The sequence below is a fragment of the Oryzias latipes genome, chromosome 1, assembly GCF_053564925.1.
Source record: "Oryzias latipes strain Hd-rR chromosome 1, Olatipes_Hd-rR_3.1".
Classification (NCBI taxonomy): Eukaryota; Metazoa; Chordata; class Actinopteri; order Beloniformes; family Adrianichthyidae; genus Oryzias; species Oryzias latipes.
In genome coordinates, this window is record NC_136237.1 from 12,370,347 (window position 1) to 12,384,645 (window position 14,299).

The following is a 14,299-nucleotide window of genomic DNA, read 5'->3' on the forward strand; positions in this document are numbered from 1 at the left end:
TTTTCTTTATTTCTATGGGATTGTGCCTGATAATCATGACATGTGCACTTTCTTTTGTAACCCTTGTGCTATCCTAGGCACTTTAACATTGGGAGTTGGGTCATCTAGACCCACTAGACAGTGCTCTGAACCTTTTCCTTTTTTTTCAATGATTTGTGATCTTCACTGGTGTCCATGGATTACATGAAATCTTTCCACCTTTATCCACCTTTGTCATGGTAGGGATAACACGCCAATGTAAGGGTGGGGTCATCTAAGATAGCACAAGGGTTAATCTTGTGCACATGAGACAACATACTGTGCTCTCAAAACAAAGAACTCAAGCTATTATCTGACTTTGTGGGACTATAGATGTTTTGTAGGATTGTGTGACATGAGACAAAAAGTAAAAAAAGTAGTCTTTAGCATGCGTGAATGAGTCAAGGTGCAAACTTTATCAGTGGTGTTCATTAAAGTTCACCTAGTAGTGATCGAAGTTTAAAGTATGAAGGGTTTTTCTGCTGTTGTAAACAGTTTGCACAAAAAATAGGAATATTGACTCAAATCTATGTTGTACTATTTTGAAACTAGAACTTACTACCTCATAATTGTGACCTAGTTCATCAATCATACATTACTAATGTATGAACAAATGAAAGTTTTTTGGGGGGCATTAGTGTAAAATCTATGCTGAAAGACCCAACCAGGTTTCATCTTCAAGCCCTTTCTGATGGAAGGTTTTCTCTCAAACTCTGAGGATACATGGCCCCATTCATTATTTCCGTCCTCCTGGTCCCTTTGCTAAAAAACAGCCCCAAAGTATGATGTTTCCACCCCCATGCTTTTCAGTAGGTTTGGTGTTTTTTGGATGCAACTCTGCATTCTTTCACCACCAAACACGACGAGTAGAATTCTTACCAAAAGGTTACCGGTATATTTTGGTTTCATCTGACCGTAGGACATTCTCCCAATCCTCTTCTGGATCATCCAAACGCTCGTTAGCAAACTTTAGACGGGTCTGCACATGTACTGGCTTTAGCAGGGGGACACGTCTGGCACTGCAGGAATTGTCGGTGTAGTTTGTTACTTTGGTCCCAGCTCTCTGCTGGTCATTAGTCACTTAGTCTCCCATTGTGGTTTTGGGATTTTTGCTCACTGTTCTTGACATCATCTTAACCCTTGTGCTATCCTAGGCACTTTAACATTGGGAGTTGGGTCATCTAGACCCACTAGACAGTGCTCTGAAGCTTTTTCCTCAATGATTTGTGATCTTCACTGGTGTCCATGGATTATATGAAATCTTTCCACCTTTATCCACCCGTTTCATGCTATGGATAACACGTCAATGTAAGGATCGGGTCATCTGGACCCCATAGGACAGGACAAGGATTGACCTCATGGAGTGAGATCTTGCAGGGAGCCATACATCAATTTCTTCAGACCAAGCTGCTTAAGACCTACTTCAATGAAAATTGTGTTTTTGGTGTTTTTAACATGTTTTGGACCATTTGTCCTTATGATGGAGGACATAAATATATATAAAATCATTTAGGATTCAAACTGCATTTCTGAGTATGTCTTAATTCAAACTGTGATGAAATCAGGAGAAGATTTAAAAAATTCTGTTTGAAAAAGCTCTCAGTTGTGACGCTGCAACTGAAAGGGGCAGTTTAAAGTCTCTGTGTTCCGCTCCATCCTGATGCATTCACTGGCAGACAAAACAATACAGACAGGAATCATTAAATGAGAGGCCAAGAGAAAACTTTTTTTAAGTATTTTAATGCTAGATTTATTTTACAAAAAAAAAAATTAAAAAGCTATGGATGTTTTCCAATAATATCTTTTTGTGCTGAACACAAATCTAACTTTTTTTAGGAATGAGGAGGAGCGGAGCGAACAGAAGATGTGATCTTCACAGGAAGCTCATAACTGTTCCCTTTTTCCCGACTTGGTGAGGCTGCAACTCATCAAACTTGATAACAATCCTGAAAAACCCAAACAAAAAGTCTGTTTTAACACAACATGTTAAACAGAGCAGAATACAATCACAGACAAGTGACATCACATGTCACAATATTGTTTTTCAAAGTAAAAAATATTTGGAAAATATACGATAAATGGGAACTATGAAAACAAAATTGCAGAAGATTGAGTGAGAGGTTTGGTTTTTCTCCTTTTAACTTTTTTTTACATACCTTAATTATCAAATTTACCTTATTGTTTGGTTACTTGTGTTAAAGAAAAACAAACGTGGATAAAAATAGTGAAACAAAGAGTACTAATCATTACTAATCATTTATGGATCTATTGTAAGAATCTTCCCAGTGGTCTTTTTTATTACGATAACGCTGTTATAGCCAACATAAAAAAAAGCAGTGTTGTTTGAAGACATAGTTTCTGCAGAGCGGCACTAGTCACCCGAAACAAAGATGTATGTGGATCTGTTAGTCTACAAGCGGATCCATCAGAATGGAGCAGAACAGGGAGCTTGTGGCCCACCGTTGCTTCTACGTCACAGCTACAATCTTTTTCCAACAGAATTGTTTAGTTTGCTCCTGATTTACAACAGTTTTAATAAAGAAATGCACAGAAATGCATTTTTAGGCTTCGTTTTCTTTATATGTGTCCTTTATCATCAGAAAAAGGCCACAGGAACATGTTAAAAACAGGCTTTTCATCAGCTTACGCCTTCTTCAGTCTCACAAGCTGTTTTCACAGAGCTTTACCCTATTTTCTTAGTGGCTTCTGAAATATGGAGTTTTAGTTTTTAACTCCCTCTGATTTATCGCCCTGTTATTGGACTAAATTTGGACCAATATTCAGTTGTAGAAATTATTGTAACTACTTTGTTGTACAAAGGAGAAGGTTGTCAATTGTAACTGACAATTTCTAATTTGTGGCCATGAAATACGAAATTCCCACAAATTATTACTTTGAGTAAAGGTTTGTGTTTTTTCAGAAAGTCGTGCAGAAATGTGAAGATCCTGTTATGCAATCTTCTGTTATGCTCCAGAAAAATACAGATGTCTTTAAAACACTTTCAGTCCAGTCATGTTTTTAATATTTTGTTGTGGAATTTGTGAACTTTGTCTGGGTTGAACAACGAAGAAATAAGAATTCATAATAGACCAGAGTTAGATAGTTAACTCACTGCAATTAGTTACTTAACTACTGACTAGTAGTTGTTTCTTCTAATTTGTCTTTGTATTGTGGCAACACTCACTACCTTAGAACAACAAAGTGACAAACATCTAAGTTTACATTGCTATCTAAAGACTGAGTTATGTTTGAATAAAGCATCCACTATAAAATGACTCATCAAGCACTAAATAAAAAGTAAGCAATCTTTTGACCAAGACTCACAACACTTAAACATCCTTGACAGCTAAAAAAGGAGAAATTTGTGTATTAAAGACAAAACAAATGTAAATATTTAGGAGTTCAAATGTCTCTCTTATGAGGCTAAACTAACCTGTCTTCAGTCATACTGAGCTCCTTAGTTAGGAACTCAAAGATCTTGGCACTGTGCTGTTTGTTCTTGTCAGCAGAGTCCGTCACAGAAATGGCCGCCACCGACAGAATGACGCACGGCGAGCAAGAGCCAGCCATCAGCATCGGCAGCCCAGGTTTCACCACCACGTTCATCCTCTGAAAGACAAACACTGCATGAGCAAATCTGTTATTTCAACCTCTTATGTAATCCTCCAAGGAAACTTTCACCTCACAGCGGATAAAGTCCGTTATCTTTGAAGTTATCTTCCTATCAAAGGTATTAAGTACAAATACATCCACTCATGCAAAGAAGTTTGGGATCGCCAAACAAAAGGTCTGCATGTACAAAAATTGAATTAGTAACAGATAAATATAATGATTAAGTGAAATCTTTTTCTATTTTGATCAATTTTAATTCTTTTGAGAGCAGAAATTCCTTTACAAATAAAATCCACCCTGTGTAAAATGAGACACTGATCTGCTGTAGCAGATTTACAGACTTAAAAGCTGCAACAAAACCAAGTCAAACATGACATTCTTGTCACCTTTGGTGCACTGACATCCTTTTTCTCCTTTTACTATCGAATATAAGCATGACAACATTGGTGTAGAATCCTTTTTTTAGATCTATATATGTAAATGCAATTATGGACCTTAAGAAATTTTCCTGACTAGCCACTGTTGCACAATGGAAAAGAAGAATATGTGCTTTAGGATGTTCATCAACATGTGCTCAGTTATCGGATGTTTTCAAAATCTAAACATAAATGACAAACTCACTCAAACAAAATCTACAAACCCATTATTTCTGTAAATCATTAGCAGTTTTTTTCTCTTGAAAGCCAAAGAGCAGTGATGAAAGAGCCACATGTGGCTCCAGAGCCTCCGCTTGCAGACATCTGGACTAGACTATCTGTTCTTTTCATTCACTGATTTTTCAATATTTTTATATGGGTGGAAACTTTCGACAGGAATGGTCCATCTAATATAGTGTGATCTGGCTTTAAAAATAATAGATCAAAGAGAGTAATTTAAAACAATACTTCCAAAACAGTTTGTTCTTTTCTTTCAATAACACACACTTTCTAATCCCGCTCCTCCTCTGGGCTTCAGTGACATAAAAGCAATGGAAAATGTCTTCAATGTTAAATTAAATTCAAACTTTATCTCGTTAATTGTGAAATGTTAACCAGACTGGATGGGTTTTTGTTGACAACTTCAAATATCACAGACAGAAATTTTACGTCATTTTTCGGCAGCCGTCGATGACAGCGGCCATCAACTCAAGGACGGTCAAAATGTAAAAAAAAACATTCGTAACTATTCCAGTCAAAGAATATCAAAAAGGGCTAGTTGTTTTTTTTAACCAAAGTCTACAGAAGTTTGTTTTCTTAAAGTCATACACGTTTGTGAAGAAAAGCGCGGTTGTGAACTACGTCCTCACCTCCTCTGGTTTGCTTAAGGTTGAAGCGACGCACGAACACAACTTCTTCAAAAAATCCTCATTAAACGAGGAACCAGGTAAATTGGTCTGGAGCTCCACGAAAGGCATTGTAATATTGTCTTTAGGAATCTGTCTCCTGGACTTTGGTCATAAAAACAAGAAATCCGTGTCAAGCGGATGTGGAACGGCTGCTTCCGGCTGTACCTTTCAGATTAAAAGATTTAGTGTTAGGGGTTACGCGTGAAGAGTGTAAAAGATGTAGCTTACGTCATATTTAGTATCGTGCATTACTGTCGTAGTAACGCAAAGTGTTACGTTTTTCATAATTGAAAAAGAAAACATTTGAAATACTAGTAGGGGCACTCTGGGTAACACCAAGCACACATATCGTCACATTTCCCAGTGGTGTCTGCTGGGATTTGAAGTTTGATTATCTACAGTTGCATTTGCTGAATGCTTTAATACAAATTAAAAAAAAGAATATCAGTATATTTTTGTTCACCTAGTGTATATTAAAACGTATTTATTTACGTGTAATTAGCAACAAATGTAACTGACAAAAACCTACAGGTGCACAGCTTATTTCTTCAAAAAAGCACAAATAATTCTATTTATTTTCTCACTGTTGTTTTCATTTTTTCAATTTTTATTCATTTATAGCTTTTTAGCAATGACCTTTTTTATTGCCTACATATAGTTTGATGTTATATATATTTTAAATTCATTTATTTGTTGTTTGTTTAGTATGTGCGGTCTGCAAAATGGACATGTCAGTCAGAAAAAGATGTGCTAAAAACATTTCAAGCTACTCATAGGGACCTTTTTTCTGTAGAATATCAATTTGGCTGATATGATCATTATATTTAAGATTTGTGACACGGATTAGAATCAGTTTAATACATTTTTAAATTGTTAAAATATTAAGCATTCAAAGCCACGAAGACCAATCTCACAGAAGAAAAAGACAAAAAAATAAAACATCTATGCATGTTGGCTCCTCATGTGCAGGTACACCTCACCTAACAGTACCCAAGCATGAACCTATCATGTCTAACACCAACATTCACAGATAACAAACGCCAAAACTGGCTTTAAAATCTGTCAACCATTACGCTCACAATATGAGAGGCACTCAAATAATCCCCAATCTACGTACAGAAATAATGGTTAGTTACAAAAAAAGGCAGTAGGGGTCAGAATATACACACTTTCTCAAATTTGAAGTTTGAAATTTATACAAGCCAACGTTTCAGTGAATAATCTGCATGCTCATGCAATCATGTAACCCTTTTGCCATCCTAGGCACTTTAACGATGGGATTTGGGTCATCTAGACCCACTAGACAGTGCGTTAAACCTTTTTTCTTCAATGATTTGTGATCTTCACTGGTGTCCATGGATTACATGAAATCTTTCCACCTTTATCCACCTTTGTCATGGTAGGGAGAACACGTCAATGTAAGGGTGGGGTCATCTAAGATAGCACAAGGGTTAAGAAGCAACAGCCCTTTTTTAGTAGTTTTACTTCATCTCTAACATTCATTCATTCCTTGAAAAGAAATAAAAGTTTAAAGCTTTGCTCAATTAAGGGAGTTATTTTCATTTAAAAATAATTTTATAATTTATAATTAGTTTTGTTTCACTAATGAAATAAATGTCTATCATGCTGTGAAAGCAGAAATTGACCTTTATGAATGTGTTTCTGTTCATGGGGATTTATTTTTTTCCACTTTGACCCATCTATCTACTGTACACTTGAATTTTCTTAGTGTTGCTTGTCATTTATTATGGATAATTTATATAAATATAATCAATGAAGTTTTATTCACATTTTCCACTTGTTTTTTCTACCCATCAGATGACTAACACAGCAGATAAAATAACAACTCTTCCTTGGCCAGAATTTAGCCAGCCTCGCTATGGCATTCAGGCACAAATACGGGGGGGGGGGGGGGGGGGGGGGGGGTTGGGTGTGCTGAGTGTGACTAAAATTCTTAGAAAACCACCCCATGATCATATACAGTAAGTTCATCTATCCATATATCTATGTCTGATAAGTTTGATGTTGAATGCTCCTCTTGACACTACCCTCTGCATTTAACCAGGCTTGGAACAGGCACAAGCACAAGCAAGACACTGTTCTTTGTGCCCTGCTGAAACTGCATTTCTGTTCTTTGTATGTCTGTCTGTCTATTTGTCTATCCGTCTCTCTGTCCATCCTTACATTTTTTTAATTTTATTTTTTGTATTCCTTGTGTGGTTTTTGCGTTTTTTTTGTGTGTGTGTGTAGGTGAATGTGTTTTTGTGTAGTTTCTATTTCTTCAGTTAAATGTGGATTTTTGCGGACCATCACATTCGGGGGTGGGGTGGGGGTTGGAGTCACAGCATTTAGGAGGGCATCGCCCCCCTTGCTCATGCCTATTTCCGGCCTTTGGATAATGTGTTTGATGCCTTCGACCATCACATAGAACACATTACATCCTACTAAGTGTGTGAAGGAACTGCCCGTTTGCAAGTGTTGTTTTCGTGCAGAATCATTGACATGCTTTTACTTTTGGTGCATCTGAAAAATCTTCTGACAAAGCAGAGCAGTGGTGTAAAATAATCAGGTCAATGCAGGAGTCAAAATTCAGCTCAGTTGTCATAAATATCAATCAGAGGACCATCTGTGAAGTTTGGCTGAATAGATGTAATTACAAAAATTGTACTTCAAAAGCATAAATCTGGTATTGACTGACAGAACCTTCAATTATGGTCTTACTTCCTCTGATAATTCTGCTCATAGCCATAAAGAGGATTATTGTGTAACTTTGATGCAGCTGATGGTTAAGTCAGTACAATTGTAATAAAATATTTGTATAACAAGGATGAACTGAGAAATGAACCAATGCATTTTATAACTAAATTGACACAGAACACAATGTTTGCAGGTGTGACTGTTTTTAATTCTCATGGAGCAATGCAATAGTCAGAACACAACTAAAACATGTCATTAAAAAAACTGGGATTAGGAGCTTTGTCTTTACTGTTCACTGTGGATCCCAACACATACTGTTTTAAAATAACATGTTTTTGGTGTTTGGGAGGGGCTTCACTGTTGAAATGTTAGTCTACATATGATGTCCTGTTTACCCAGGGATGATCCTCACTTAGTGGCTGCCTGGGTTATCGGGATTTAAGTTCCCTTAATTCTAGTCTTTACTCCCTGTAGCAAAATGTGAGTCCTGTATTTTCCACACCACTAGACAAACTTAAAAGCCTCAACAAAAAAAAGCAACAGTACCCCTTATAATCCAGAGCACCTGATCTATGGGTTCATCCTGGTTGTGCTTACCGATTGGAGAGGTTCACTGCGCTGTCCAATGTCAGTCTGTTTTTTTACGTGTGGCAAACAAGTTTGGGTGTTATTGTAAATACTTGAGCGTGGCTAATGTTTAGCGGTGTCGGACTATGTTTTATTTTTACGTTTTTCTGACAAGCCTGGGAGTTAGCATGGTCACAGTAACATTTATTTTAGCGGAATCAGTGAATTTGGTAATGTGGCTAACACTTCTGTGTTACAAACAATGTTGGAAGTTAAAATGCAGCTTTGTCTTAAAAGTTGAGTCATCCCTTCTGGACTAAAAATCTTCCTTATTGAACTGTTTCTAATGAGTACTTTTACTTTACTTCACTTCACATTTTACTTTGACTTTTAAAGATTTATAATCAAAAACATCAGTCTTACTCAGCTGCATTTGAGGATTCAAAGCATCAGCCTAAGTCTCATTGTTGCCTAAAAGATCATAAAGAGTTAACTACCGGTAGTTTTCTACAATTGTTTCCACTGAAAAAAAATCATGACTATGATTAAAAATAATACTATATCAGAAAAAATGTACATGACACTGTTTCAAAAATCTTCATAGCATATGAAGTATCAAAATGTAATAAGGAATCAGGAATCAGGAATCAGGAAACTTTATTGTCATTTTATCATGATAAAACGAAATTAGGCTCTCTGGTCCCGGGCCAGCCGTTTACATTCAGACATAAATAATATATATCAATAATAATGTCAGTAAATATCAGTCTGTTATGGTGTGGTTCCTGATGAGTATTGCACAGAAGTATTTTTCAAATTGCACAGTATTTTATGTTAAGTATTGCACAGCCCTGTGATATTGCACTTGGGAATTAGCTTCTTGTCCATAGAGGGGGGGGGGGGGGGGTGCAGTGATCAACCGGATAATTTGTGCAAATTATTGATTAGGAAACATCATGAATTTTTGGAGATTAGAGATCAATCACTTCAACCATCTTCAATAATTGATTAAGTAATTTTATCATTATAATTATAAGGTAATAGTGTGAAATAAAAAATGGGCCATATCCTGCCGATTGCCTTGGTAATTCCATCTTCTGCTGCCTGACTGACAGCCGTCCTTCTGGTTTTAGAGTCTATAAATTCTCTTCGCTGTAATGTCTGCAGACATTGTTAAGGTCCTTTTCCTTCCGCAGCTGTTATCGAATGTTGTGGTCAAGTTGTCTGCAGGTCAGAACTCTCTGCAGCAAATCTGGGTCACTTTTGACTGCTACAGATAGCGCAGATCCCAGGCGCCATATTTTTGATATTGGCTGGATATTGGCTCTTTGATTAATTACTGCATTTGTTGGCTCAGACGTCCGTGATCAAACACTTCTCCCAAGTCCTTCATGTTGTTGACAACCAGAACCTTGGACCGCTTCATTGGACCAAGTGGTTTAACAATGCAGCCTTTTACCCAAGTGTTCTGAATCTGCTTACGGTTCCTGAGAAGCCTGGCACCTTTGGCAATTTCAGCAGATGGTCAGTCAGATAAACAATTAGAAATAACAAATTGTACAATTAAAATGGATTAACAGAAATGTCTTTTCATTTTCACAATGTAACTGCATCAATTGACTCAAAAATAAAATGATAAAATCCACCCTCCAAAATGCTTTTTTAGTTTGCAAGTCTTGGCTGGGTCCTTCCTGTGTTGAGTTTGCACGTTTTCCTTATACATGCATCTGTTTTCTTAGAGGGCTCTGGCATCCTCCCACATAAAGCATGCTTTATTGGTATGGTGTCTCTGAATGTTTACTTAAGTGTACGGTTGTGCTTGTTGTCTCTGTGTTATCCTGCGATTAACTGTCCAGGGTGTTATCACACCTTCACCTTTCAGAGCCGGGTAGGCTTCAGCATCTCCATGGCCCCAAACAACGAGTCATAGAAAATGGATGGATGGACAGTAAACATTGTTATACATCTTACAAAACATGTTTGGTACATGATTCTCAGGGGATAGAATGTATTGCTGCCCTTAAACCCTTTTACATCGGAACTTTAGCCCCTGTGTTTGCATTCTTTGGACTACATTAACTCTTCAACCATTTATGCATGGCGTATTTTCAGTGGATTTGCAAGACTAAGCAGTAGTAAAGTGCTTATGTAACTTGGATCAGCTGATTATGTCGCAGAGAAAAGCAAGTTGCACTTTGCTAATGTAAAGTGTTGCACAAAGACAATATGAGAAGCCCCTTTTTTGCCGTCTCAGAATCAACGTATTCGTTTGGATCGTATAAACAGACAGAGAATTAAGGTACATCAAAGAGTGTGTGTTATTTAGGTGTCACCAGCTACATCTCCGCAGTTGAGGGTTAAATCAAGAAAAGGGAATCCACGTCATAGATCAGGGGTGTCCAAACTATGACCAACTGTGGCCCGCAGCCCAGTTTTTATTGGCTCGCCGCAGCAAATTCTAAATTGCAATCGAATTTTGCCCACGCCTCCAGTGTGAGTGCCACTTTTTTGGTATTCTCAGTTTTACCTCCAGGTGGAGCTAACAGTGCTTTCCGCTAAACAAATGAAGCAAAGAAGAATCTTCACCACAAGCATTGACTGTAAACACAGCAAAAGAACTGCAAAATAGCGAAAGAGTGCAGAAAAATAAAGACACATTGGGAAAAATTAAAGAAATGAATGGAAAGTTTGTCTGTTTGATTTGCAAGGAAGCCGTTGATGTGGTGAAAGAGTATAACATCAGAGCTACACGTCTTACACCGGTGCCGAATGTCACAGAAAGTCAAGCAAATGGCAGCGAGCCTGCAAGCTCAACAACAACTTTCTTTCCGAGCCAAGAAAATACAGTAAAATGCCACCGAAGCAAGCTAGGGAGTTGCTAAAACTATAGCGCAGCACGGCAAACCTTTCTTAGAGGGCGACTTCATAAAGCAGTGTCTCATAAATGACACAGAAAAAATGTGCCCAGAAAAAGTGCAGGACTTCAACAACGCAAGTTTTCCAGTAATACGGCGGTGCGGCGAATCCCGGACTTGTCTTTTAACAAGGCAAAGAGCAGCTGGTTCTACACCCATATGCCCACGTGAACGCCTTCTGTGTAAAGCTCTACCTGTTTGGGACACAACTGCCCTCACTGTCTGAAATCAAGTCTACTTTTTCAAAGGTTGACCTTTCTGCCAAAAGGAGAAATCTGTGTCTGTGATTGCATATTTTCTGACAGAATTCAACCTGTGTTTCCAAGATTTTTCTGTCATTGACGGAGAAATCAAGCTGTTCTCAACACCCTTTTCAGTGGCAGGGTTTCGTTGCAGTAAGAGCTTATTGAAGTGCAGTGTGGTGATTCTCTGAAGAGTCAACATCAGCTTCTCTCCCTCCCTGACTTACTGTATATCAGAGTTTGGATAAAGCCAAATTTCCTCTGATGAGACTCCACGCAAAAAGAATGATGAGCCTTTTCGGATCAACATACATTTGTGAACAAACCTTTTCTCTGTTAAATCAGAACAAAAACCGACTGACAACCAGAATGACTGACAGCCATCTCTGTGAAGTTCTCAACCACCAAACTTTCTCCTGACATATCAGCCATCATCCAGTCCAAAGCACAGCATCACTGCTCCCAGTAAGGCCAACGTATGTATGTTCCAAAAAGGACAAGCTTGTAGATTTGATGTGAGAACCTGTAATATAGAACTTGCACACCAAAAATCTGTATCTGTGTGTAAAAATCTGCTGCTGTGAACGACAAATTCCCATTTGCATGTGTTCATTCAGAGTTATAACCTCAAATCTGTGATTACAACTGCTCAAATGTGCTTCTGCGTGTGCTCGAATCTGCTGGCGCAAATCACAAGTGCGCTACAACTGCGCTCTGAATTCTGACACATTCCTTGCGAGAAACTTGTGTCAAAACGGATCTGTGTCCGAAAATGGAACTGGGGGGGGCTAGAGGAGGTGGAGTCAACCAATCACTGCACCATCAGTGCAGCACTCAGAGGACTTGGTAAAGTTAGAAAGATCTTCACAGATTCAGACTTCCTGCTTCAATAACTCTTCTGATAAACGTTCAACTGTGACAGAGTATCTCAATCATTTTGCAATAACACAGAGAGTGAACTAAAAATGCATTTATAAAAAAAAAGTCAGTTTTTTCCTGCATTTTAATGAGAAATGCTCTCTTCGTGCTTTAAATGTAGACATGCAGCTAGACAGCTGCCAACGTACCGTCAACAGGAAAATCATCTTTGTTGTAGCAGGATAACAGGGCCAGGGCTATTGAGCAGTTTTATTATAAATCATATGGAATAACATTTGAAAAATAAATATTAGATTAGACCGCGGCTGTCGCGGACCTAGGCGCTGGGTGACGGCTGGGTCTGCGTGAAAGGAGCCCGCTGGACGAGGGCGGTGCGCGGCTTTCACGCAGTGTGCAAGTTCTCACATTCTATGTTACAAGTTCTCACATCAAATCTACAAGTGCGTTTTTTTGGAACATATTTACCTTCATACAACGTTCTTCACATTAAAGGTGAGTTAGAAATCCACACAGTTTTCATGTGTCATTATGCAACTTATAGTGTGTGGTTTAGTTTGTTTAGTTTTTACATTTAGCCACCAATGAAAATATTTTGGACACCCCTGTCCTAGATAGAACATCAAGCCAAGGATGTGGTTTTAGTGTAATATCCAACTTTCTCAGCAGCGGGTAGCTTCACATAACTCACTGTCATTGAAATGTTAATGGGTTTTTTTGGAGGGGGGGGGGGGCATTTTTTTCACTAAAAAGAGGGAAAACAAAACATAAACACAAGATAGGATGGACAGCATAACATGCAGTAAAATCATAGAAAAAGGTTAAATGCAACCACAAGCATCACACAATTATGTTCTGAGTGAAGAAGAATGTATGCCTGGTGAGCTTATTATCAGGATTTGTAGAAAAGTTACAGTCTCTGCTTGGGTCAAAAAGGTCTGTTTTTGTTCTTACCTGAAGCATTATGTACCCTGTTATTGTGGGCAAAGGTTCCCATGCAAACCAAAAGGATTGTGTATTAGTCTTTCATAATAGATTTAATGTCAATACATAAAGAGAAAATTTACTTTTCTTTGATTTTCCTAATGATTTTAGTTTACTTTCCCTTTTTTTTCCCTTTTTTCTAAGGACCACGTTCCCAACATTGAACACTAAAACATCTTGACATTTAGTAAACCTGGTGTATGATGTGAACGCCGTTTTAATTCAAATACTACTAATCCCAGATATACCAGTAGCATTAATGTTTGTAATGGTTCAAAAGCGTGTACTGTATTTTTTAGAGTGTAAGTCACTTTATTTGCATTATATGGCCTGAGGTATGATGCATATGGGACTTTTAAGTCTTCTGTGTTTGTTATTTTCCCACTTGTAACCACTAGAGGGTACTGTAGGTGTGTGTGTCAGCATTTGCTACTGACAGCAATGCAGAAGAAGAAGGGCCAGATGAAGAAGAATTCAGCGGATTTCGTGATTTGAAGTGAAATAAAAACTTTAGTTGACTTGTTAGCATGTTATTCATGTTATGGTTATCTAAATACTGTAAATACTCATATGTTGTACTAATATACTAGTCAGGTAATTTCTGCTGTTTCATGAAGTTAAATGCGGTTACGGTAGGGAAGTGTGCAAATAATATTCAGTCTATTATTGTCCAGTCCATTACCAACACTTGACTTTAAAAGGGCGACAGTGGCTCAGGCGGTTGAGCGGGTCGTCCAATGATCGAAGGGTCGGCGGTTTGATTCCCACTCCCACCAGCCAAATGTCGTTGTGTCTTTGGGCAAGACACTTCACCCTCCTTGCCTCCAGTGTAGATGTGCATGTATGATCCCAGTGATAGTCAGAGGGGCCATAGGCGCGAACTGGCAGCCACGCCCCTGTCAGTCTGCCCCAGGGCAGCTGTGGCTACAACAGTAGCTTACCATCACCAAGTATGAATGAGGAGTGAATGAATAATGGACATAATGTAAGCGCTTTGAGCGTCTGGAAAAGCACAGAAAAGTCCAATCCATTATTATTATTATTACCAGGACTTGACTTTAAAG

At 38.1% G+C, this 14,299-nt stretch overlaps 1 protein-coding gene across 1 annotated transcript; it reads right to left on the minus strand.

Annotated features, from left to right (window-relative positions):
* Window positions 1-1,742: 1,742 nt before the first annotated feature.
* ddt (D-dopachrome tautomerase) lies at window positions 1,743-5,124 on the minus strand. The gene is made up of 3 exons (XM_011478667.4): window positions 4,916-5,124; window positions 3,452-3,627; window positions 1,743-1,964 (listed from the first exon to the last, which is right to left on the minus strand). The coding sequence occupies exons 1-3, from the start codon at window positions 5,021-5,023 to the stop codon at window positions 1,892-1,894; spliced, it is 357 nt and encodes a 118-aa protein (XP_011476969.1). The 5' UTR covers window positions 5,024-5,124; the 3' UTR covers window positions 1,743-1,891.
* Between the last annotated feature and the right edge of the window lie 9,175 nt (window positions 5,125-14,299).

Coding starts and splice junctions, on each gene's coding strand:
- ddt (XM_011478667.4), bottom strand. CDS start 5,023: ATGCCTTTCGTGGAGCTCCAGACCAATTTACCTGGTTCCTCGTTTAAT. Junction 3,628..4,915: donor CCTTAAGCAAACCAGAGGAG/GTGAGGACGTAG, acceptor TTTGTCTTTCAG/AGGATGAACGTGGTGGTGAA. Junction 1,965..3,451: donor CTCAGTATGACTGAAGACAG/GTTAGTTTAGCC, acceptor TGGGTTTTTCAG/GATTGTTATCAAGTTTGATG.